The sequence below is a fragment of the Mixophyes fleayi genome, chromosome 4 (assembly GCF_038048845.1).
Source record: "Mixophyes fleayi isolate aMixFle1 chromosome 4, aMixFle1.hap1, whole genome shotgun sequence".
NCBI lineage: Eukaryota > Metazoa > Chordata > Amphibia > Anura > Limnodynastidae > Mixophyes > Mixophyes fleayi.
The window spans coordinates 28,590,927-28,613,729 of NC_134405.1; the positions used below are offsets into that span (position 1 = coordinate 28,590,927).

Consider the following 22,803-nt stretch of genomic DNA (forward strand, 5'->3'; position numbering starts at 1 on the left):
AGTATTCTCAAAATGCACACTTTGCCAGCCAGCCCCCAAACCCCCCCCTGCAAATATCTCCCCCAAAAGTGCACACTGTAACAGCCAGCCCCCAACCCCCCCCCCTTGCTAATATCTCCCTCAAAAGTACACACTTTGCCAGCCAGCCCCCAAACCCCGCCCTGCAATAATCTACCCCAAAAGCACAATATGCGTGCCAGCCAGCCCCTCCCCTTGTAATTCTCTGCACCAAAAATACAATAAGAAAATGGTAGTGGGAAGGGGCCGCACTTCCTTATATGTGAGGATGCAGCCACAAAATAGAACCCGTGGTATACGGAGGGAAATCCCCACCCTCCCAAATAAAGATGGGTAACAAGATGAGGTTCAGGGCGCAAAAGTACAAAAGTATGTGCCTAAAGCTGGATATACCGAATAAGCAAAGAAATGTCCAAATGTAAAAAGGGCAAACTTTCGGTAGTATCGTGCATTGAACAGCTACTTACTTTTCATTTTATGGGTTTTGGCCCCAACTCATGTGTGTTTGGACTCTTTTTTTTGTTTTTCATTTTTTCTTTTCCATTTTTTCTTTTTTTTTATCTATTTTATATCATTTTTTCATAGACTGTTTAGTCGTTTTTCATACTCCTGATCAGTTTGCCCTTTTTACATTTGGACATTTCTTTGCTTATTCAGTATACTGTTTACTGTATTGCCCAGTGCAATTATCTCATACCGTGCTCTGCATTGTGCACATTTTATTGTTTATATGTCTTTGTTCTGGCCAGAACATGTTTATTTGCATTTATGTACACATAATAGAATAAATTCCAGCTTTAGGCACATACTTTTGAGCCCTATACCTCATCTTGTTACCCAAAAATACAATGTACAGTTGTCTGAGCCAACCAGCCCCCAAGAGCGAGCTTACCTCGGTCTTCATCGCTGGTCTTCTCTTCTGTCAGCTCACACCCTGTCCCTGCTGCCTGTAGTGTCCGTTCCGCGGCGTGCACCTATCTCCTTCCTGAGGAGATCTCGTGAGAGTGATCTCACTCTCACGAGATCTCCTTAGTAAGGAGATAGGTGCACGCCGCGGACGGACCATTGTCTGCAGCCTGTCAATGGAGGTGAGTGACGTGACGTCACCATCATTCAGGACTCTGAGTCGCCGACCGCGGTACAGGCTGTAGCGTGGCCGGCGGCTCGCTACAGCTCAACATAAAAAAAAAAAAATACTTTCAAGAAAGGGCCCTACGGATGCCCAAGGCCCCTGGGCTGTAGCCCAGTTAGACCTCGGGTTAATCCGGCCCTGTGTGTATGTACAATAAAAGGTAATATCAGAGTACATAAAACTTTTTTTTACATTATTTATATAAAGATGCTTTCAATACATACTGTACATACAATGTGTTTTCATAGTATATTTGATTTGCACACTGTTGTTCTGTCATAGCTAGTGGCATGCATATGTATAATTTCCAGTTCAAAGACTATGTTGTGTCAGTCATCACTGTCAGTCGGAATTTACACCTGACCTGTAGTGCATGCACAAGATACGGGTGAAAAACAAGCCACAAACACAGGAACCAGCCGCATTTGTGCTGGAACGCCCTTACTGTAAATGGCCTATCTTAGTCAGCCCCATCCTTCCCCCGTTCTGTCTCTCAAGTCATAGGAAGGTCATAAGTAACACTTGCGTTCAGACATAAATGGCATGCAGTTGCATTCATTGGTGTAATGTCCATTACTGGGTAAGCGCAGAGCTATTTCACGCAAGATATGCTACGTACATCCGAGCATGAATAGGGCCCTTAAACTCTGAGCTTGTGAGCTGGGACCTCTTTCCACTTTGTTTTTGTTATTACTTTGTTTGTCCCCAATTGTAAAGTGCTATGGAATATGCTTGTGCTGTAAAAATAAATGTTGATGATAATAATAATAATAATAATAATAATAATAATAATAATAATAAAAAACAGCGGGCATGGGGAAGGCCTATTTTCACACTTTTGAGCTAGTCACATTACAACATCAATCTCAGAACTTGTTTTTGTGGTACTAACAAAAATCATACCTTGTTTTATTGTCTGTTTATCACACATGGTCAACAGACAATAACTGTATAAGAGACAGCCATCTTTTAGACAAGGGTATGTAATAAACATTCCAAGGAAGATGGATTACAAGGGGTATATTTACTATACTGCGGGTTGGAAAAAGTGGAGATGTTGCCTATAGCAACCAATCAGATTCCAACTGTCAATATGTAGAATGTACTAAATAAATGACAACTAGAATCTTATTGGTTGCTATAAGCAACACCTCCACTTTTTCAAACTAGCAGTTTAGTAAATATACCCCCAAGTGTTAATCTAGATTGGCACTGGCCGACCAGGGGTGCGGAGTCCAAGAACTGCCGCTGCAAACCGGGAACTTGCAGGTCGCGGTCCCCTGGACTGCCACTAGGTGTTCCACTGTAGTGGAGGAGATTTCAGGAGATGGGGAGAATCCAAGGGCAGGTCAAACAGGTTGGGAACTGGTAGACAGGCGGTCAGCGCGATACAGAACAGTATCCAAGAGGGAAGGTCACAGCTAAGGCCAAGGGTCCAAAATAGAAGATTCAGCATACAGAGCAGTTAGACAAGAATGGAAGAATGTTGCTCTGACTCTGCAGTGTCAGAGTCAATTTATATATTCTGGGGAGTTTGAATCTTCAAAGGTCATGTGATACCAGTCTAGACTCAGAAGTGCCATGTGGCCGCACTGACAGCGGATGCAATTGGACCGTTGTTGGAGTGGGGGCAAGGTAAATGGATAGTGACAGGGTACCTCTGAGGTCCAAGGTGTCAGGATAGGGGAGATATGACACTTTTAGTATCCATTCCTCTTTCCCATGGCTCTTCATTATTTTTCTGTAGGAAGTGGATGAGGGGGGTGATGCTTAATTACTTAATTGATTGTTGACAAGACAATGTTATTGTTAGTTGTGGAGGACAGGAAAGTATTACTTTAACTTCTTGTTTCAAAGAACCTCATTGGGAAGAGGAATGTGGAGTGCAGCATTGGAGCTATGTAAGAATCCTCTCCCCTCAGCAGTGGCTCATCATCCATGACCTATCCCCTTTGTACTTACTATTCTCTTCCACTCACTACACTCCAGTTCCCAATCACTTGTCGCTCAGGATAAAGGTAAGCTCCCATACTAATAACCACTAGTACTATGTAGTCCCATGCCCAGTGTCACTATGAAAAGTTAGGTTGTATCTATATTCATTTTGCAGTAAGTAGTCCCAAGTCATAGAGTACATTTTCAGCAGGACATCAGCCATAAAAACTCTGTATTAAGGGGAAGCTTTAGGATTAGCATATTCTTCAACTTCTGTGAGTGTACTCAACTTAGCAGAGGCTTTGACCTACTTGCCATGAGTAGACACAAACTACAACTACAATTAACAGTGATATTCCATCCTCAGGGCCACCGTCACACTGGGTCTATGCATTGGCTTCCCACCTGACCAGTGAAATGGGACTCTGAGCCAATGGTATTAATATTGAGGAAATATAATAGATAGAATGGCTGGCATTTTTTCAGGATAAGGGGAAATTGATCTGTGCCGACTGTATGGGGACAGTGTATGCAAAGCCTGTGTGTGTGTTTGTAGACAGGTCTATGTAAAGTGCGGTTTATACAGTTCTTATTCATGTCTATTTTACATTTGTCCTCTGTATACACTCAACAGTCTGCGTTGTCCAGTGTGCATGTAGACGGTGCATTCACCATACCCTTCATTGATCTCTACAATACAATGAAATTCTGTCTAATATGCCAATATTTATATAATCCCAGAAAGTCACCACTTAATCAATGGTTCAAATTTGCTCATCATTATAAGCTTATAAAGGGTCAATATATCCACTGCTCTGTAAATTAAGATACAGGTATCAAAGCAAAGATTCGTACCTGAGCTTCTGGATGTTCACATCTGTGTAACCAGGAAGTTTAGAGTAGATAGGTTCCATCTAATACAGATATGAGAGGTTAAACATTACATGAAGATGTCCAGGGAACCACAGGTAAAATTTTTGTATAAAGTAGATACACACAAAACAGTTAATTATGTTGTAGAATTGGTGAATTGTTTATTCGGGAGTTATGTGTGGACTGAACAGCAGGACTTCTGCTTATATTGTGGGAGTCCTTATAGTTGTAGTTTAAAATATAATTTTGGACAAAAAGTAATTGACAAAAAAAGTAAAATTGGACAAATTCACATTAAAAATTAACTTTGTTTTACCCTGAAAACAAATGACTAGGTTCTGTTTAACTGAAGGTTGCGCAATGTATCCCTGGAATTATTAAACAGACAGGTCCTTAGACAGTCACTGGTGACCTAGCAAGCCAATAATGGATTGGTTACTGAGAAGAGACCACATATCCCATCAACTGCTAGGAAATTCCCCCCTACCCTCTCCCTGTAGGAGTCCAGCAGGACTCTGTCCTCGGCCCTCTACTCTTTTAGCTCTATTCTTCCTCCCTTGGTGCTCTCATCTCCTACTTTGGGCTTCAGTATCACCTTTATGCTGATGACATTCAACTCTACATCTCTTCTCCTGATCTTTCCTCCACCTTCCCCGCTCAGGTATCTGACTGCCTCTCCGCCATCTCCTCCTGGATGTCCGAACGCTTTCTCAAAATCAATATCTCTAATACTGTACTCATTGTCTTTCGTCCGCCCAGACTCCCATCCCACCATGACCTCTCTATTGTCGTCAACAACACCACCATTTCCTCTGTCACCCAACTCCGCTGCCTGGGTGTCACCCTCGACTCCTCTCTCTCTTTTGCCCCCCCACATTCATTCCCTTGCCCAAGCCTGTCACTTCCAACTACGCAACATCGCCCGCATCCATCCCTTTCTCTCTCAGGTTGCCACCAAAACTATCATCCACGCACTCATCATCTCCCGCCTTGACTATTGTAACCTCCTCCTCATTGGCCTCCCCCACTCCCATCTCACCCCACTCCGCTCTATACTTAATGCGGCCGCAAGACTCATCTTCCTCTCACGCCGCTCCTCCTCTGCCTCTCCTCTCTGCCATGCCTTACACTGTCTCACAGCACTGGGGTCATGAGTTCAATTCCCGACCATGGCCTTATCTGTGTGGAGTTTGCATGTTCTCCCCTTGTTTGCATGGGTTTCCTCCGGGTGCTCCAGTTTCTTCCCACATTCCAAAAACATACTGGTAGGTTAATTGGTTCCTATCAAAAATTGACCCTGGTCTGTGTCTGTGTGCGTGTGTGTGTGTGTGTATTTTAGGGAATTTAGACTGTAAGCTCCAATGGGGCAGGGATTGATGTGAATGAGTTCTTTGTACAGGGCTGAGGAATCAGTGGCGCTATATAAATAAATGATGATGATGATGATGATCTTGTCATGAGATACTCTTCCTCTTGCCCTCTGTTCTGTGCCTCACTTCCCCTCTGATAACCACTTATCACTCCCATGTCTAAGACTTCTCCTGTGCTGCTCCGCACTTGCATTACCAGACTGTCTCCCAACCTTCAATCTTTATAATTCACCTCTTCTCTTTAGGTTATCTTGCCCCCACCTGATACAGCTCCCTCTTCAGACTCTAGTTTGTGTGGATCATAGACACTGTTATTTTGTCCTCATTTTACCTGGATAAATGTTGGGAGATATGGCATATTAGCGAGAACAGACTACTACTATTTCCAACTTCACCCTTTATCCTTCATCCTTCTATGTAATAGAGTGTAGGGCAAAGGGTTCATTTCGTAAAATATATTTAACAGATATGCCTTCTCACCTTTGTTTTAAAGTCCTTTTCAAAATCCTTATATTCCTTTGTCATTTTAGCAGTCAAATTTTCTGTAAAGTTCCTGTTCGTGGCTTTTAGTTTTACATTCACAGCATACTCAGAAAATTTAACTAGAGGAAAGAGTTAATGTAAGACTTTAATGGGATCCATGTATTGAGAAAATATAAAGGTTTGAAATATTTTATTTCAGCACAGATACATCAACATGGATTGTAAGGACACAAAATGTAGGATATGAAGGCACTTAAGATAGTTGGGTATGGAGGATTGACTTCATTAATTCTTTTTATAGATTTATGAATGTCAATTTGCCCGATTCTATGTATTAATAATAAAAAATGTCCTATCAACCCACATGCCCTCATTAAGTACACATATAATTGGGTGGCCACATTGATGATTTATATGTGGCACAGTCATATTGGTCAGGAGATGACAGCATCCACAGTTAGAAGAGGTCATCTTCCTACCAGACCAATTAGTCATCCTGGTAGGTATCCAAAAGATCTTGGGAGGATATTAATTAGGATCGGCAAATTTTTGAGCTTCAATATAATGGAAAACCTCTGTAGCAAGCACAGGTGGAACTAGCGAGCTGTGGACCCCGGTGCAGGAAAGCGGGAACCGGGGTCCATAACTCACTAGTTCCCCAAGCAGTGGGCCGCACTATCTCAATGGGCTCCGGTACACCGCACCTACTGCACCAATGGTAGTTTCACCAATGGCACCAGGTTATCACTAACCCAAAAAGGTTAATAGGTTAATTTTTTGTACACAATAACTCTTCATACAGAATCGACAATTAAACAAGTGTCGGGTGGTGCACATACACATCAAATATGAAATCTCATCAAGTATAGAAGAAGAAGGAAAATCTGTAATTCTGGGGCACTCAGTGATTTAATTTATAAAACAATTTTCAAACTTTATTAGCCAATTTTATTTTCAAATATAGAACCTTCCATTCTTTGACAGAGTTAAAGTTGTAGTGAAATATTTCAAATCATGTGACCGTGACTAAAGTGTTAATAAAGTGCAATAAAATAGCAGTATTCCACTGCTAGACCTCACTTGTGGGTTTGATTCATTTATTATCAATTTTATATATTATTAAATATTCAATCTCATATATGTTGTTCAATGCTCCAAATTACTCTTAGATTTATTGGTTTTATTAAACATATCACATCTGATCACGATTGTAGTAAATAATCCGGAGACGTCAGCAATCACTGATTAGTTCAAGGTGTATAATTACAATATCATCATCATCATCACCATTTATTTATATAGCTCCACTGATTCCGCAGCGCTGTACAGAGAACTCATTAATATGAATCATTTCCCTGTCAACATCCTCCTGTTGATTTAAATCATTATTATCTATGGATGGTCATAGAATATAGGCATATAAAATAACCTCCAATCGGTTGCAGTGTAAAGCACCCTCCATTAGAAGTTATGTATAAACTTGCTCATCTCATTCATTACTACATCAGTCATTCATACATAATAAACTAGCCTTATAAAGTTTGCATATACGCTAAACTATCTTGAATGGTGTTCAGATTGTTTAAGGCTAAGAGATAATTTTAAATCAAGATGGACTTAGAGCAATAACAGAAAGCGCGGCGAACGCAGACGCGTGTTTCGCTACTCTCGCTTTCTCAAGAACTAATAGTGGCATGTTAGTTTTACGAGCCGCGGCGGTGCTCGCTCTGGCCTCACAGATGCATCCCGGCCGTCGTCATGTCGATCCGGGCATCACTTCCGGTTTTCGGAAGCCCGTCATCATGACGACGGTCAGGACGTTCCTCTTATCACCGCCGCGACATGGGCAGCTGGCCAGCCGAGCGCGTGCGCAAATACCAAAAGCCAATTCATTCCCAGGTGGGGAATGATTATCATCTATGGCCCTCTATTCTATTGGTCCTTCCTAGTATATTAGGCTCCCTGCCTGTTATAGTTTGCCTGCTCCCTTTCTCTGCTCCTAGCTATTTGGACTTATTCTTATGTGTATGACCCCTGGCTTGCTTACTGGAATCTGCTGGATTGCTTGTGACCCTCATCTCTGCCTGTTTTAGATACGCTGTTTTGCTGCAACTCCTGACCTCTGCCTGGACCTCACTCCGCTGCCTGCTGTAACCCTTTTGACCTCGGCCTGTTTTCGGACTTCGCTGCTGCTACCACCGGGCCCTCGCCTGTGCAACGGTAATATTATAAACTTGTACTACTCTGAGTTTAAGACCTGGGGGCAACAGAGTATGATATGATATTTGCCGTCAACCTTAACAGTTAGGATATTTTACATAGTTTGATAATTATCTCAGAAACAAAGCACATCCACAAACAACTCTTTGTGTGCCTGGTGCTAACCAAGAACAGGTTTTTCCCCCAAAGTGTACATTCCAAAAATTACTCAAATGCTGTATATAGCTTAAACATCCTCTCTGTAGAATACTGCAAAACATGCTGGTGCTATATAAATAAAGGTTGATAATACTAGCAACTAATCATATTCTAGTTGCTATTTTCCTACAACAGTTTAGATAATGAAAGCAAATACCTGACTGAGCAATCGGTACACCATATTTTCATAAATGATACAATGTAAATTATGTATATATATATTTTATATATATATACATATATATATATGTATATATATATATATATATATATATATATATATATATATATATATATTATCCATCCCTGAGCTCGCCTTATGACACCTGCGTTACGGTTTGACAGGTGTACCGCCCCAGTCAAATTCCCCACCTATAGTGGATTTGCATTTAATTATTGATAAGTTCTAGTTCTAAGAATGTAGACATTTTCAGTGTTTTGTTAATCCTGTGACAATAATCTAATGATGACACACAGAGGAGAGATCATTCTGTGGGTTTAACAAGTATTCCACTTTTCAGTTGACCAGGGACTGACGCTTAAGTCCTATTGGTGACAGGATTAATAATTGCTCCAAACACTCACCTGTTGGAATACTGTCTTTGATAAAATTACACATAGGCCCGTAGAAGGCATTTGGACAAATACATCCAGTTCCAACATAGTATCCTCCATTCTGACACTGTGCTGTGGAAGACAAATATATATTGTATCAACATTAAAATTATAGGGATGTTCTATACCCCCATATCAAAATCTTAAATCCCAACATACCTAAATCAGCCCTGCTATCTGACTAACTTCACCCATATAATAACTGTCTCACTGTAGAGCTTTCTCCCATGGTTCCAATGTTATCAGCTATACAAATAGAACCAAAAATCTACTGGTCAGTCAGATTGAAGAAACAAGTTGCAGACGAAGAAATATTTCTGGGGACCCAAATAATTTTTTACACTTTGACTATTTTGTAATAAAAGTACTTCTATGGGAGAATGTGTTTCTTCATTGAACGAATTGCGCCCTTTTTGATTAATTTTAGAACAAAATCCCAAAAAGCAATATATAGTCATTAATTAACAAATATATGTTGGAAAATTAACCCTATACTTTGCATTATAAAGATAATTAATGTCACCAAGGGGTTGAGATCAAAGCATTTGAGTGAACATTTTTGTATTTTTAGTAACATTCACTAAATTACTTTTTAATATGCTAAGCTTTTTCTTATGTAATACCAGTGTTATTTCTGTAAAAAAAAAAAGTCTTCAGCACCTGCTTGGATTGATATCCAGTCAGTAATGAAAACATGACCTTAGAATGCACCTGAGATTATCCATGGAACGTCATCTGCATATGTGGACAATTATCTCCCAACTCGACAACTGCATTCTGCAAAAGATCTGTGTCTCTCATCCACTCTCCTTACATCTTCTCATTCCCAGTTACAGGACTTTTTTTGACCTGCGCCCACTCTATGGAATTCCCTCCCTCACACAGTAAGACTGGTCTACAAACTTTCAATTGTTCTCTGAAAATCCACCTCTTCAGGCAAGCTTATAATATTCCACAACCACCCTCTTAACCTCACTAAGTTACCCTATTACCACCCTTTAAACAATCCACACAAGACAGCAACCCTCTCATCCCCTGACTATTGCTGTGTGACTGGATCATATAGCTTACTAATCACTTTTTACCTTTGCAATCTGGCTAGATCGAAATGCAATATGTAGACTTAACCTTATGTATCAAACTCCCATTGTCCCATAATTTATAAGCTTGCGAGCAGGGCCCTCTCATCTCTTTGTCTGTATTACCCAGCAATGTTTACTACTGTGTTTGGGCAGCACGGTGGCGTAGTGTTTAGCACTTCTGCCTTACAGCACTGGGGTCATGAGTTCAATTCCCGACCATGAACATATCTGTGAGGAGTTTGTATGTTCTCCCCTGGTGAAACCAGTACTCTGGCACCAGGCTCATGGAGGGAGGATCCAGAAATACCTACTAGTGGCCCCTGATTGGTGGCAGTGGATTTTGGTGGTCAGATGCACCTGACCGCCGATAAACAGGGAAAGAAGAATTCCGTTGCCTAGCAATGGGCCGCGGATCTACTGCGCTCTTGCGTGCACGATAAACCCGGAAGTTCGTCCCATTGCTAGGCAACGGGACGCAAGTCGGGCAGAGAGACAGGCGTTTGTTCCCGGTACATAGGAGCAGTGCGGGGACGGCGCCTGACACAGAGCTGTTACTTTACTAAAGAGGACTTAGGATTTCTACATGCCTTTACTGGTGTCAGAAGTTGAGCCCTAGTCTATATTTCAATGTCTTTAGTTGCAATTTTACCAATGCAATAAAAAAAATTTGAAAACGTATAACAGTGAAACATATAATAATGGCAACCCAATGTCTCCTCTCTCTCTTGATTATTTAAGGTATACAAGAGACAATAAGTAAAAAAATGATTGTTTCAAGCTAACAAGCAATCAAAGCTCAGAGGAGAGTCTGTATAACATAATCTTTCAGCGTGTGCTGGGATAGCTTCATATGAAAAAGCAAAATTATAAGAAGACAAATTATAGAAGAAAGAAGATGATCAAAAGGAAAGAGCAGAATAAAGGAGTTATCAAAAAAACCTGTCCACCCAGTGACCTGTTGACTTGTGAGATTATGTTTGTGAGGACAGGGCTACATGAGACCAGGGCAGTGTTCTGATGGGAGGAGGGGAATGGAGGGAAGCAGAAAGCCACGGGTTGGGTATGGCTGCACGATGGCAATGTCAGGACCACGCAGCTTAACTGTTGAAGCTGTTAACCTGCCTGGTGGGAGAGCTGGCCAGTCGGAAGAAGGTCCTGTCATCCTTCTGCCTCCATCGGATATCTGCAGAGTTGTTTTGGAGGTAAGTCTGTCAATATTGATGTAGTTTTTTCATGAAATCGTTATTTTCTTGCAGGTCTTCTCACTGTCGGATTTTTCATCGTCGCGGAAGCGATTACCACCGGGAAGCCACAGACTGACAGTTAGATCATAGAAGAGCAGGAACTCTCAACAGCACTATGAGAGGATCCAGCTTCATTAAGTCATTTGATGTATACCCCTTTTCTGCAATTTTTGATCCATCACAAATCATAACATATAAGTGAAACAGTTCTCCATGGTTGACATTTTGGACATTTAAGAGAGTTTAAATCAATCTTTTAAGCAAACCATGAGAAATTCACTCATAGGGTCTGAGCCATTAAGGAAAGAAAGCAACACGGTTTCTTAGTGGTTAGCACTTCTGTCTCACAGCACTGGGGTTGTGAGTTCAATTGCTAACCATGGCCTTATCTGTGAGGAGTTTGTATGTTCTCCCCGTGTTTGCGTGGGTTTCCTCCAGGTGCTCTTCACACACTCCAAAGACATATTGGTAGGTTAATTGGCTGCTATTAAATTGCCCTTAGTCTCTCTCGGTCTGTGTGTGTCTGTGTGTATTTTAGGGGATTTAGATTGTAAGCTACAATGGGGCAGGGACTGATGTGAATGAGTTCTCTGTACGATACTGTGGAATTAGTGGCGCTATATAAATAAATAGATGATGGTGATGATGATAGGCAAAAAAAAGAGTAAATGTTCTCCAAGATAAACCATGTTACAATGCAAGGGGTGCAAATGAGTTTATTACTTTGCACATAAGTTAAATACTCCAATGCAACATGGTTTTGACTAGGTGCAAAGTTACTCCTTTTTATGCTTTGCTCTCCATAATGACTCAGGCCCATATGGTATAATTCAGTGAGTGGGATTGTTAAAAATGTAATTTAAATTTAAAAATAAAGTATTCAGGAATATTATGTCAAAATGACAGCAAGTATACATTGTACAATGGATTTCTGCTCAGAACGACTAAATAACTAAATGGGGTGATTTACAGACCCCCAAGACAGGAATTGGACAACATTTTAATGAAGGAAATCACCAAAATGGAGAGGTAATAATTCTGGGAGACTTTAGTCTGCCCGACATGGACTGGAGTGGGTCTGTCATACAATCAGAAGAAGGGACTTAGGCTAGGTACACACTGAAGAATTTTCCGATCAACGTGTTATCTAAAACAAGTTTCCCTTAGAGCGAAGGTCCGACCGCTCGGACGATTAATGCGTACACACTAGTCATGTTTTAGACAATTAATGCAAGACTGACCTAAAAGCGACTTTTCATCGCCATATTGTCGTGAGCAAAGATTACAAATTTGTACACACTTAAGTGACCATGTAACGATATCCCCAAGAAATTTAAATAAGGGGCAGAGCATGATCGATAGACACCTGCTATTGCTTTACCACTAGAACACCTAATTACAAAATGAGTGACGTGCCGACACCACACCACGTGGGACTGGTACAGGCATCAGAAATTAACATACATACGCCATCAAAGGAGTTGGAGCTCGAGGGACTATCTGCACTTGGTCGTGGATCGCTCGGAAAATTATACACACTACATGATCGTTAGGTGGATTGCTCAGAAAATATCAAATAGTACTACCAACCAAATGAGCCGACAAGCGGCACTTTGGCACGACTTTCAACCATCGTGTCACTATACACACTGACCCGACTTCCGACCGAACAGTCGTATGTTGGATAATTTGCACGATTATTGGACAAAAATGCTCCAGTGTATGCCTAGCCTTAGGTTGGATACAAAATGCAGAAGATTCCTCGCAATTCGATATACTTAACGATGTTACCGACTAAAAAAAAAGTCGTCATCATCAACATTTATTTATATAGCGCCAGCAAATTCTGTAGCACTTTGCAATTGGGAACAAACATTGATAAAACAATACTGGGTAATACATACAGACAGAGAGGTAAGAGAACCCTGCTTGCAAGCTTACAATCTATAGGACAATGGGATTTAGAAACACAAGGGCATGTGCTACATCATATTGCATAATGGACCAGCTAGAATGCAAAGGTAAAAGTATTGAGTGGGTTGTGTGTGTTGCAATGTTGGTCAGAGGGTTGTTGTCTTGCGGAAATTAAGGAAATTAAGATGGTGGTTGACGAATATCATAACCTTGTCTGAAGAGGTGGGTTTTCAGTGAACGCTTGAAGGTTTGAAGACTAGAGGAAAGTTTTATTGTGCGTGGGAGGGAATTCCACAAAATGGGTGCAGCCCAGAAAAAATCCTGAAACTGAGAATGGGCGGATGTTATGAGAGTGGAGGAGAGACGTAGATCTTGTGCAGAACGGAGGCGTCGAGTGGGGAGATATTTTGAGACAAGTGAGGAAATGTATGTCGGTGCAATTTTGTTGATGGCCTTGTATGTTAGTAGAAGAATTTTATATTGGATTCGTTGAAATACAGAAAGCCAATGTAGAGACTGACAGAGTGGCTCAGCAGAGAAAAAACGGTTAGTAAATAAAATCATGCAAAATAGATTGTAGGGGTTCAACTCTGACTTTGGGAAGACCAATAAGGAGGGAATTGCAATAGTCGATGCAGGAGATGATGAGTGCATGAATTAATGTTTTTGCGGTGTCTTGTGTCAGATATGTGCGTATTCTGGAAATGTTCTTTCGGTGTATGTAACATGATTTAGATATAGAGTTGATGTGGGGAATAAATTACAGTTGTGAATCAAGGATTACACCTAGGCAACGTGCTTGCGGGGTGGGATTTATGGTCATGTTATCAACAGGAATAGAAATGTCAGGCAGGAAGCTTCTGTTTTTGGGTGGGAATATTATTAATTCAGTTTTTGAAAGATTGAGTTTGAGTTGGCAAAAAGATATCCAAGATGAAATGGCAGAAAGACAGTCATTAACGCGAGACAACACAGATGGTGAAAGATCAGGAGAGGATAGATAAATTTGTGTATCATCCGCATAGAGATGATACTGAAATCCAAAGGAGCTTATTCGTTTTCCAAGAGAAGTGGTGTAGATAGAGAATAGCAGAGGACCTAAGACTGAGCCTCGTGGTACTCCAACTGATAAAGGAAGCGGAGCAGAGGTGGATCCAAAGAAATTAACACTGAAAGAGCAATTAGATAGGTAGGATGAGAACCAGGATAGGACAGTGCCTTCAAGACCTAGGGATTGTAGCGTTTGTATGAGGAGAGAGTGGTCAACAGTGTCAAATGCAGCAGAGAGATCCAGGAGAATTAGAAGAGAGTAATGGTTATTATTTTTTGCTGTGACCAAATCATTGACAACCTTGGTCAGCGCAGTCTCTGTGGAGTGTTGAGAGCGAAAGCCTGACTGAAGAGGATCCAACAGGTTGTTTGCTGTAAGAAAGTGTGTGAGGTGAGTGTAGGCAATTTTCTCGAGAAGCTTGGAGGTGCATGGGAGCTGGGAGATGGGGCGGTAATTTACAAGAGAGTTAGGGTCAGAATTCTGTTTTTTTAAAATGGGAGTAATCACTGTATTCTTTAATAGTGATGGCAAAATACCAGTAGAAAGAGAGAGATTACAGATTTTAGTTAGAGGGGAAATGAGAACAGGAGACAGGGACATACCAATTTGTGAGGGAATGGGATCAAAAGGGCAGGAGGTAGAGTAGGAAGATGAGAAGAGAGTAGAAACTTCCTCTTCATTTGGCGGATTCAAATGAAGAGAGAGTGTCAGAGGGTGCTACAAAGGGATTGAGCTGATTGCCTGTCAAGGGAGATGATACCATTTCAAGCCTGATCTTATTAATTTTGTCCTTGAAATAGGAAGCAAGATCCTGTGCACTGATGTTAGTTGGTCATTTGGGGCAGGAGGATTCAGAAGAGAGTTAAATGTGTTAAAGAGGCATTTGGGGTTAGAAGCCTGAGCATAGATGAGAGATCGGAAGTATGCTTGTTTAGGAGTGGTAGATATCAGTATATGTGATGAAATAATTAGAGGCACAAGATTTACGCCAGTGACGTTCTGCTTTACGAGAAAATTTTTGTAGAGTTCGTGTTACTGTAGTGTGCCACGGTTGGCAACGAATTCTACGCAAAGTATGTAGTGTCGCTGGAGCCACTTGATCCAGGGCAGTTGCTAGGGTTTGATGAAAATGGGGTACTGCCCGATCAGGGGAGGAGAATGTAGAAATTGGGGAGAGAAAGTGTTGGAGAGAGGTGGAAAACTGTTGAAAATCAATAGCGTTGATATTCCTGCAGGTACGAGGAGGCTTGGAAGAGTTTGACACTAGGGAGAGTAAAGAACTGGGGGTGAGCGAGTAGCTAATAAGGTGATGATCCGAGAGGGGGAAAGGAGTGTTTAGGAAATGAGAAACTGAGCATAGTCTAGAGAAAACAAGATCAAGACAGTGGCCATCCTGATGAGTAGCGGATTTAATCCACTGGGAGAGGTCGAATGAGGAGGTTAGAGAGAATAGTTTGGAAGGAGCATTGGAACGTGGATTAGAAATAGGGATGTTGAAATCACCCATGATAATGGTGGGGATATCAGAAGATAAGAAGTGAGGGAACCATGCAGAGAAGTGTTCAAGAAATTGTTGGTGTGGACCAGGGGGGCGATAGATGACAGCAACTCGCATAGAGAATGGGTTAAAAATCCTAACAGCATGTACTTCAAAAGATGTGAACGTGAGGGATGGGACACTTGGTAGCACTGTGAATGTGCACTGTGGGGAGAGAAGTAGTCCAACCCCCCCTCCTTGTCTACCTTCTGGTCTGGGGGTGTGGGTGAAATGGAGACCACCATGTGAAAGGGCTGCAGGTGAGGCAGTGTCTGATTGCGTGAGCCATGTTTCTGTTATTGCCAGAAGGTTGAGGTTGTTTGAGAGGAAGAGATCATAAATGGAGGTAAGTTTGTTAAGTCCTGATCAGCATGCCGATTCATGCGTTCACATTAAACATATTTTACAAGATCTGCATGCAGCAAGGCCTTGTGTCAGACAAGATAGTGAAAGTACAAGGAAAGGAGAAACAACCTTTTCACAAAAGAGGTAGGAAGCATTGTTCAAACAAAAAATATTGTTGTTAGGCAATATAAATGTACTCAGAAGACTTAAGTTATACTGGTATATCCAGTATATCTAGTACATTATAAGCATTAGGAGGCTAAGATAAAATTGTTATGTGCGAAGGTTGAGGAGAGAAAAACACAGTCAGACATCAAAGGAATTTCACTTTACATTAGTAAGGATCCAATGGCGTCTGGAGTTCTTCTAAATAAAAATGGACAGACATGTGGGGCCTGATTCATTAAGGAACTTAAATTAAGAAGTTTCTTATTTAAGTCTCCTGGACAAAACCATGTTACAATGCAAGGGGTGAAAATTAGTTTTCTGTTTTGCACATAAGATAAATACTGACTGTTTTTTCATGTAGCACAAAAATACTTGATAGCTTATTTGTACACTGAAATTTAAAGTCAGTATTTGTAAAATGGTTTTGTCCAGGAGACTTAAATAAGTTCCTAATTTAAGTTCCTTAATGAATCAGACCTGTGGTTCTTATCGGCTAATAAATTCTATATTGCTATGTCTTTGTATGATCCAATTTGCATTCATTCTCAGCTTGACAATTGTTATTATTCCCACTGTCACTTGTCAGACCCTTATAAGGTATTTGTGCTTATTTTGCATACTTTATTGCCTCCTGATCTGATCCGTTGGAAATTAAAGTTGACATAAAGCCTGTATTTTGCCCACTAATGTCAGCGTATCAATACACCAACTCAGATGGGAAAAAGGCAATCATCCACCTATCAATTCCAGTCTTATGGTGCTAATCCAGAATATGCCAACAATGTAATGAAATCAATTTATTCCAATCTAATTTATCAAATGAGGGAAAATAAACATTGAAACAGATTTTACCCTGGATCACCAGTTCCAGTCACCACGCAAGTTTTGTTTAGCTAAAAATATATCTACACATTTCTCTAAAGCTATAAACTAACATGACTCGTTTACTAACGATGACTGCAAAATTAGCACTGATCAATCAGACTCCTGCTTTCACTGACTAACTTTAATATATATTGTGGTGACCCACTCCTCTACGCAGTCCAGGTACATTTATTGGTGCGAATCATACAAGTTCAGGGTTTTTAATATATATTGTGGTGACCCACTCCTCTACGCAGTCCAGGTACATTTATTGGTGCGAATCATACAAGTTGATGGTTTTCTTATTATATATATTGTGGTGACCCGCTCCTCTACGCAGTCCAGGTACATTTATTGGTGCGAATCATACAAGTTCAGGGTTTTTAATATATATTGTGGTGACCCACTCCTCTACGCAGTCCAGGTACATTTATTGGTGCGAATCATACAAGTTGATGGTTTTCTTATTATATATATTGTGGTGACCCACTCCTCTACGTAGTCCAGAAAGATACCTCGTTGCAACGTTTTGGACTAATAACTATATTGTGAGGTGTTCAGAATACACTGTAAATTAGTGGAAATGCTTGTTATTGAATGTTATTGAGGTTACTAATAGCATAGGAGTGAAAATAAGCCCAAAAACTTGATTTTTAAACTTTTTATGTTTTTTCCAAAAAAAATCCGAATCCAAAACCTTAAATCCGAACCGAGACCTTTCGTCAAGTGTTTTGCGAGACAAATCCGAACCCCTAAAATAATGAAAATCCGGATCCAAAACACAAAACACGAGACCTCAAAAGTCGCCGGTGCACATCCCTACTGTATATACAAAAGCTAGTTATTGACTGAGTGCCATCAATCAGTTTAACATTTGCACCTGCATGCAGTGCTGTGAGTAAGTTCTAATGGGACAATGTCACAAACTAATATACAATGCCATTTGCTTATAAACAGGTGAAAAAAATTAATATCTAGAAACCAGACCCATTGTCTGGGGTGTCACTTACCAGCTGTATAAACCTGAAGCATAGCAGAGATGAGAGCATGGCTGAATGCAGTCTTCATGTCTAGATACATCCTGATCTACAGAGTTTGTGCAATTTTACTTTCTGTGCTGTCAACAAAGTTCTCTCTGTCAAAGCATGAGCAGAAGAACCACAGCCCACTGATAAATACTCCACCTCCTCTGAATCAGGAAGAAAGTCGTAAAAGTAAGATAAAGTCAGGGCCTGATCAAGCAATAGGCTGATCGGGCTGCAGCCTGGGGCACTGGGACCTAGGGGGTGCAACGCGTCAGCATGTAAGATTTTTTTTTTTTTTAACTTTACTATTGATTTTGGGAGCTCCCCCTCCCCCCTCCTCCACACTGTCGCTCCATCCTCCCCTTTCCTCCTGTCCACTCCTCCCCTCTCCTCAGTCACTGCCTGATGGTCGTGATGTCATCATCCCGTCCCGACTGTGTCAGTGAGGAGCTGCAGTGAGAGGAGCTGACTGCTGGCGGAAGAGAAGAAGATAGGTAAGCAGATTTGTGCTATGCAGGGGGACAGAACATACTTGCCAACCTTTGAATAGGGAATTCTGGAAAATCCTGGGCAGGGGGCGTGGTTGGAGGGCGGAAGGGGCGGGGTGCAGTCAATAGCTTCATTTTACCCCATCCCCGCGACAAAAACGTCATTTTGTTTTGCGAGGGCAGGGCCAAAATTACGCAAATCACCGCGAATTGCGTCATTTTGGTGAGTAAATTGCAGTATGCGGGATACTTGCCTGCTCTCCCGGGAGACCTACCCGGATTTCGGGAATATCCTGGACTTTCCGGGAGAGTTGGCAAGTATGGGACAGAGTGTGTGTTTATGCAAGGGTACAGTGTGTGTGTGTGTGTGTTTATGCATGGGGAAAGAGTGTGTGTGTTTATGCATGGGGACAGTGTGTGTGTTTATGCAGGGGGACAGTGTGTGTGTGTTTATGCAGGGGGACAGTGTGTGTGTGTTTATGCAGGGTGACAGAGTGTGTGTGTGTTTATGCAGGGGGACAGTGTGTGTGTGTTTATGCAGGGGGACAGAGTGTGTGTGTGTTTATGCAGGGGGACAGAGTGTGTGTGTGTTTATGCAGGGGGACAGTGTGTGTGTTTATGCAGGGGGACAGTGTGTGTGTGTTTATGCAGGGGGACAGAGTGTGTGTGTTTATGCAGGGGGGCAGTGTGTGTGTGTTTATGCAAGGGGACAGTGTGTGTGTGTTTATGCAGGGGGACAGAGTGTGTGTGTGTGTGTGTGTGTGTGTGTTTATGCAGGGGACAGTGTCTGTGTGTGTGTTTATGTAAGGGGGCAGAGTGTGTTTATGCAGGGGGACAGAGTGTGTGTGTGTGTTTATTCAGGGGACAGAGTGTGTGTGTGTCTGTGTGTGTGTTTATGCAGGGCAACAGAGTGTGTGTTTATGCAGGGCGACATAGTGTGTGCGTGTGAGTGTTTATGCATGGGGACAGAGTGTGTGTGTGTGTGTGTTTATGCAGGGGAACAGAGTGTGTGTGTGTTTATGCAGGGGGACAGAGTGTGTGTGTATTTATGCAGGGGGACAGAGTGTGTGTGTGTGTTTATGCAGGGGGACAGTGTCTATGTGTGTTTATGCAGGGGGACAGTGTGTGTGTGTGTGTGTGTGTGTTTATGCAGGGGAACAGAGTGTGTGTGTGTTTATGCAGGGGGACAGAGTGTGTGTGTGTGTGTGTGTGTGTGTGTGTTTATGCAGGGGGACAGAGTGTGTATGTGTTTATGCAAGGGGACAGAGTGTGTTTATGCAGGGGGACAGAGTGTGTGTGTGTGTGTGTTTATGCAGGGGGACAGAGTGTGTGTGTTTATGCAGGGCGACAGAGTGTGTGTGTTTATGTAGGGCGACATAGTGTGCGTGTGTGTGTTTATGCTTGGGGACAGAGTGTGTGTGTGTGTTTATGCAGAGGGACAGAGTGTGTTATGTGCGTATTGTCGCTAACCAATAACAATTGTCGAACCTCGATTTGTGTTTCCAACGCACAAAGATTTATTCGCAAATAGTAGAATAATATGCTCAAGCGAAGTGATAATAAATACAGCGTTACTTATCGCAGGCGCTCTGGATCCAGTGCAGTCATTCAATCCTGAAGTCTGGGGACAAGATGTCTGAACACTAGATGTGAAGCTGCTGCTTATATACACACAGAAATACAGTAATACAATAAAGGTGGTATAGCTTGCATCTATTGGTCCAGGTCTCAGGAAGGTCCAAGGGGTTGTCAATCATTGGCTAGTTCATCCTAAGGAATCCAAAGGAGGGGGTCACCTCTCCAGGGGGTATGCTCGGCTCTTCCCGCCAAGATTCCTCAGTCTTAAGTAGTTCATAATTCCCTATCATTCATAACTTGTGTATGCACTCTGCGATTCCCTCGCAGAGTGAACCAAACAGTAGGATATGTAAAGAGGTTTTTTATGATACCACTCATGATATGATTCCTTCAACCTGTTCCGTGTATTTCACTAATATGCATGTAACTCTAATATAACATATAAATACTACTATATTTCGACATAACTGACTATGTGTTGCAACTACCATTAATGTGTACTATTTTATAAGTCCAATAAAGGCCAATTACTGTTGCTGCCACGTGTAGTGGATGCGTACGCCCTTTCACGCCGTAGCGTGCCCTTGTACGCCGTAGCGTACCGTACGCATCTTTTCTGACAAAGACAACCAAGTTTTCTCGACTTTAATTAAAATGACTTTATCCAATTAGCTGACTTCGACAGCTCCACCCTTTGATAGTGTAATAAACTATCACCCAATCACCGTTTCAAGTTCAGGATTATACAATACTTCTTCACAGACCATGATCTCGGTATCTGGTACCACCCTTTCAGTCTCTTTCTCAGTGTTACTCCTATGAGACCATTTTCCACACTTCAACACAGTAGGAACACATTTGACAACTAAACCAATTGCTAAAATGACACCCAGTATAAGGAGAAGGAGCTTACCTATACTAGCAACCATTTCCTGTACCCACTCCCCCAGACCGGAGAACCATTTCACAGGGTTCAACCACGAGAACCAACCCGCCACCTATTCCCCGACCTCATATAACGAAGAATTATGGCTCTTTCGAAACTCCCATTTCAGCTGCAAAATTTCCTCCATCTTCCGGTCTATAACCTATTTAGGGTCATCCGTATTATTAGTAATGTACGTGGCAACATTTGACACCGAACTGGGTAGCCAGTGTCACACAGTACCCACCAGTGATAGAGGTGAGGTAATTTAGTACCAGTCTATGTTGCACCAACTCCTTCTTTTACGCTTGTAGCTCCCTTCCAGTATACCTGAAAGTGTCATCATACATCTCGGTGATATTATCTATTATTTAGCTCTAGGTCTTGGATATATTTAAAGTTTAATGTTCCCCGAGCAGTCCTGGTGAGGTCTAGAGCAACCATAACTTGGAAACCAGCAGTTTCATTAATCAATTTTGTAGCTATGGGTTCCTCACCAGGAATCCTATTTCTCTTGCCACGGTGTTCATACTGTGTGTGTATGTATGGTGGTGATGTAGTCTTGTGAATACCAACCATTTCTTCATGAGTAATAGTCATGATTTCAGGAACCAGTTTAGCTAAGAAACACAAGCCCTTGGAACTCGGAGTCACCCAGGAATAAGCTTTCCTTCCACAAACAAAATACACATCATCAGGGAGAACATAAGGAACAGTATGCCCATGAATTATATCACACAGAGTTTTGATAAAACTACCCATGCCTAGTGTCTCCATTTGCTCTAGACACGTGTCGGCATTAATGTCATTTTTACATTTATCTGTAGAGACTTTTCCAATGGATACTTTCTTATGTTTGGTTATACGCCCTAATTTGTGACTTCCATCAACAGTCCTGCCTAGTAGTGACCTTGTGAGTCTCCCTCTAAAATGAGTGTGGCGAGCCATTGTCTGATCTGATAGGTCAGCCTCCCAATTCTCCAGGCACTTTGCATGAGATATATTTAGGCACAGCAAAGATCTGCCTATTGAGTATTGTCGAAGCGTCAGACTAGGGGACCTAGTGTTATTGTACCTCCCGTCTATGGGCCTCCCACCCCTCAATTCGAGTACTTTGGATATGTTTAGAGGGAATGGCACTAGTCCTATATTATGCTGCCCTTGCGGCACGTGAGAGCACACCCAACACTCGGTCTGGTTTAGCACCTTACCCACCAGGGAGTGATAATCCTCCAAAGGATGCCCGCCTATATTTAGAGTACTGGGGGACTGGCATCGTTGGATGCATCTCTCTTCAACTAGGGAGTCGCAGAACTTGCAGATACAATACTCATAAGACAATAGCCCCTCACACTGCCTCCGAGTTCCTGAGCTAGCAGACCTTTTAATAACCCCCGGACCAAGTTTGATAATGGGCTGCTCTGAGTATCCTAATAACTTTTCCTCTGCCTCCATTTCATCCGTATCACTCCCAGAACTCTCCTCCGTCCTCCATCCTCCTTCACAAAAATAGAATGTCCTAAAAAAAATAAAAACAAGGAAAATCCTGGAACAAAAGAAAAACAAAAACCGCCACTCCATCGCTGGAAAGAAAGTTCTGGGGCAACGTCTCTGGTTCAGGTGTCTCGACTGCAGGCTTTAGGTCTCCCGGAACAGACTCACGAGTGACAGATCTATGTCATTGGTCTTAGTTTTATCTTCCACTTTCTCCGGATTATGGACTCTCCTGCAGTGGGTG

General features: G+C 41.9%; 1 protein-coding gene across 1 annotated transcript in view; it reads right to left on the bottom strand.

The window, feature by feature from the left end:
• Window positions 1-18,147, bottom strand: part of LOC142149732 (mucin-17-like) — a 39,180-nt gene extending 21,033 nt beyond the window's left edge. Inside the window, exons 1-4 of the mRNA XM_075205037.1 lie at window positions 18,060-18,147; window positions 8,815-8,916; window positions 5,809-5,930; window positions 3,941-3,999 (exon numbers count right to left, since the gene is read on the bottom strand). Coding sequence (XP_075061138.1) covers window positions 3,941-3,999; window positions 5,809-5,930; window positions 8,815-8,916; window positions 18,060-18,129 — 353 coding nt within the window. The 5' untranslated portion in view covers window positions 18,130-18,147. The remainder of the gene's footprint in view (window positions 1-3,940; window positions 4,000-5,808; window positions 5,931-8,814; window positions 8,917-18,059) is intronic.
• Between the last annotated feature and the right edge of the window lie 4,656 nt (window positions 18,148-22,803).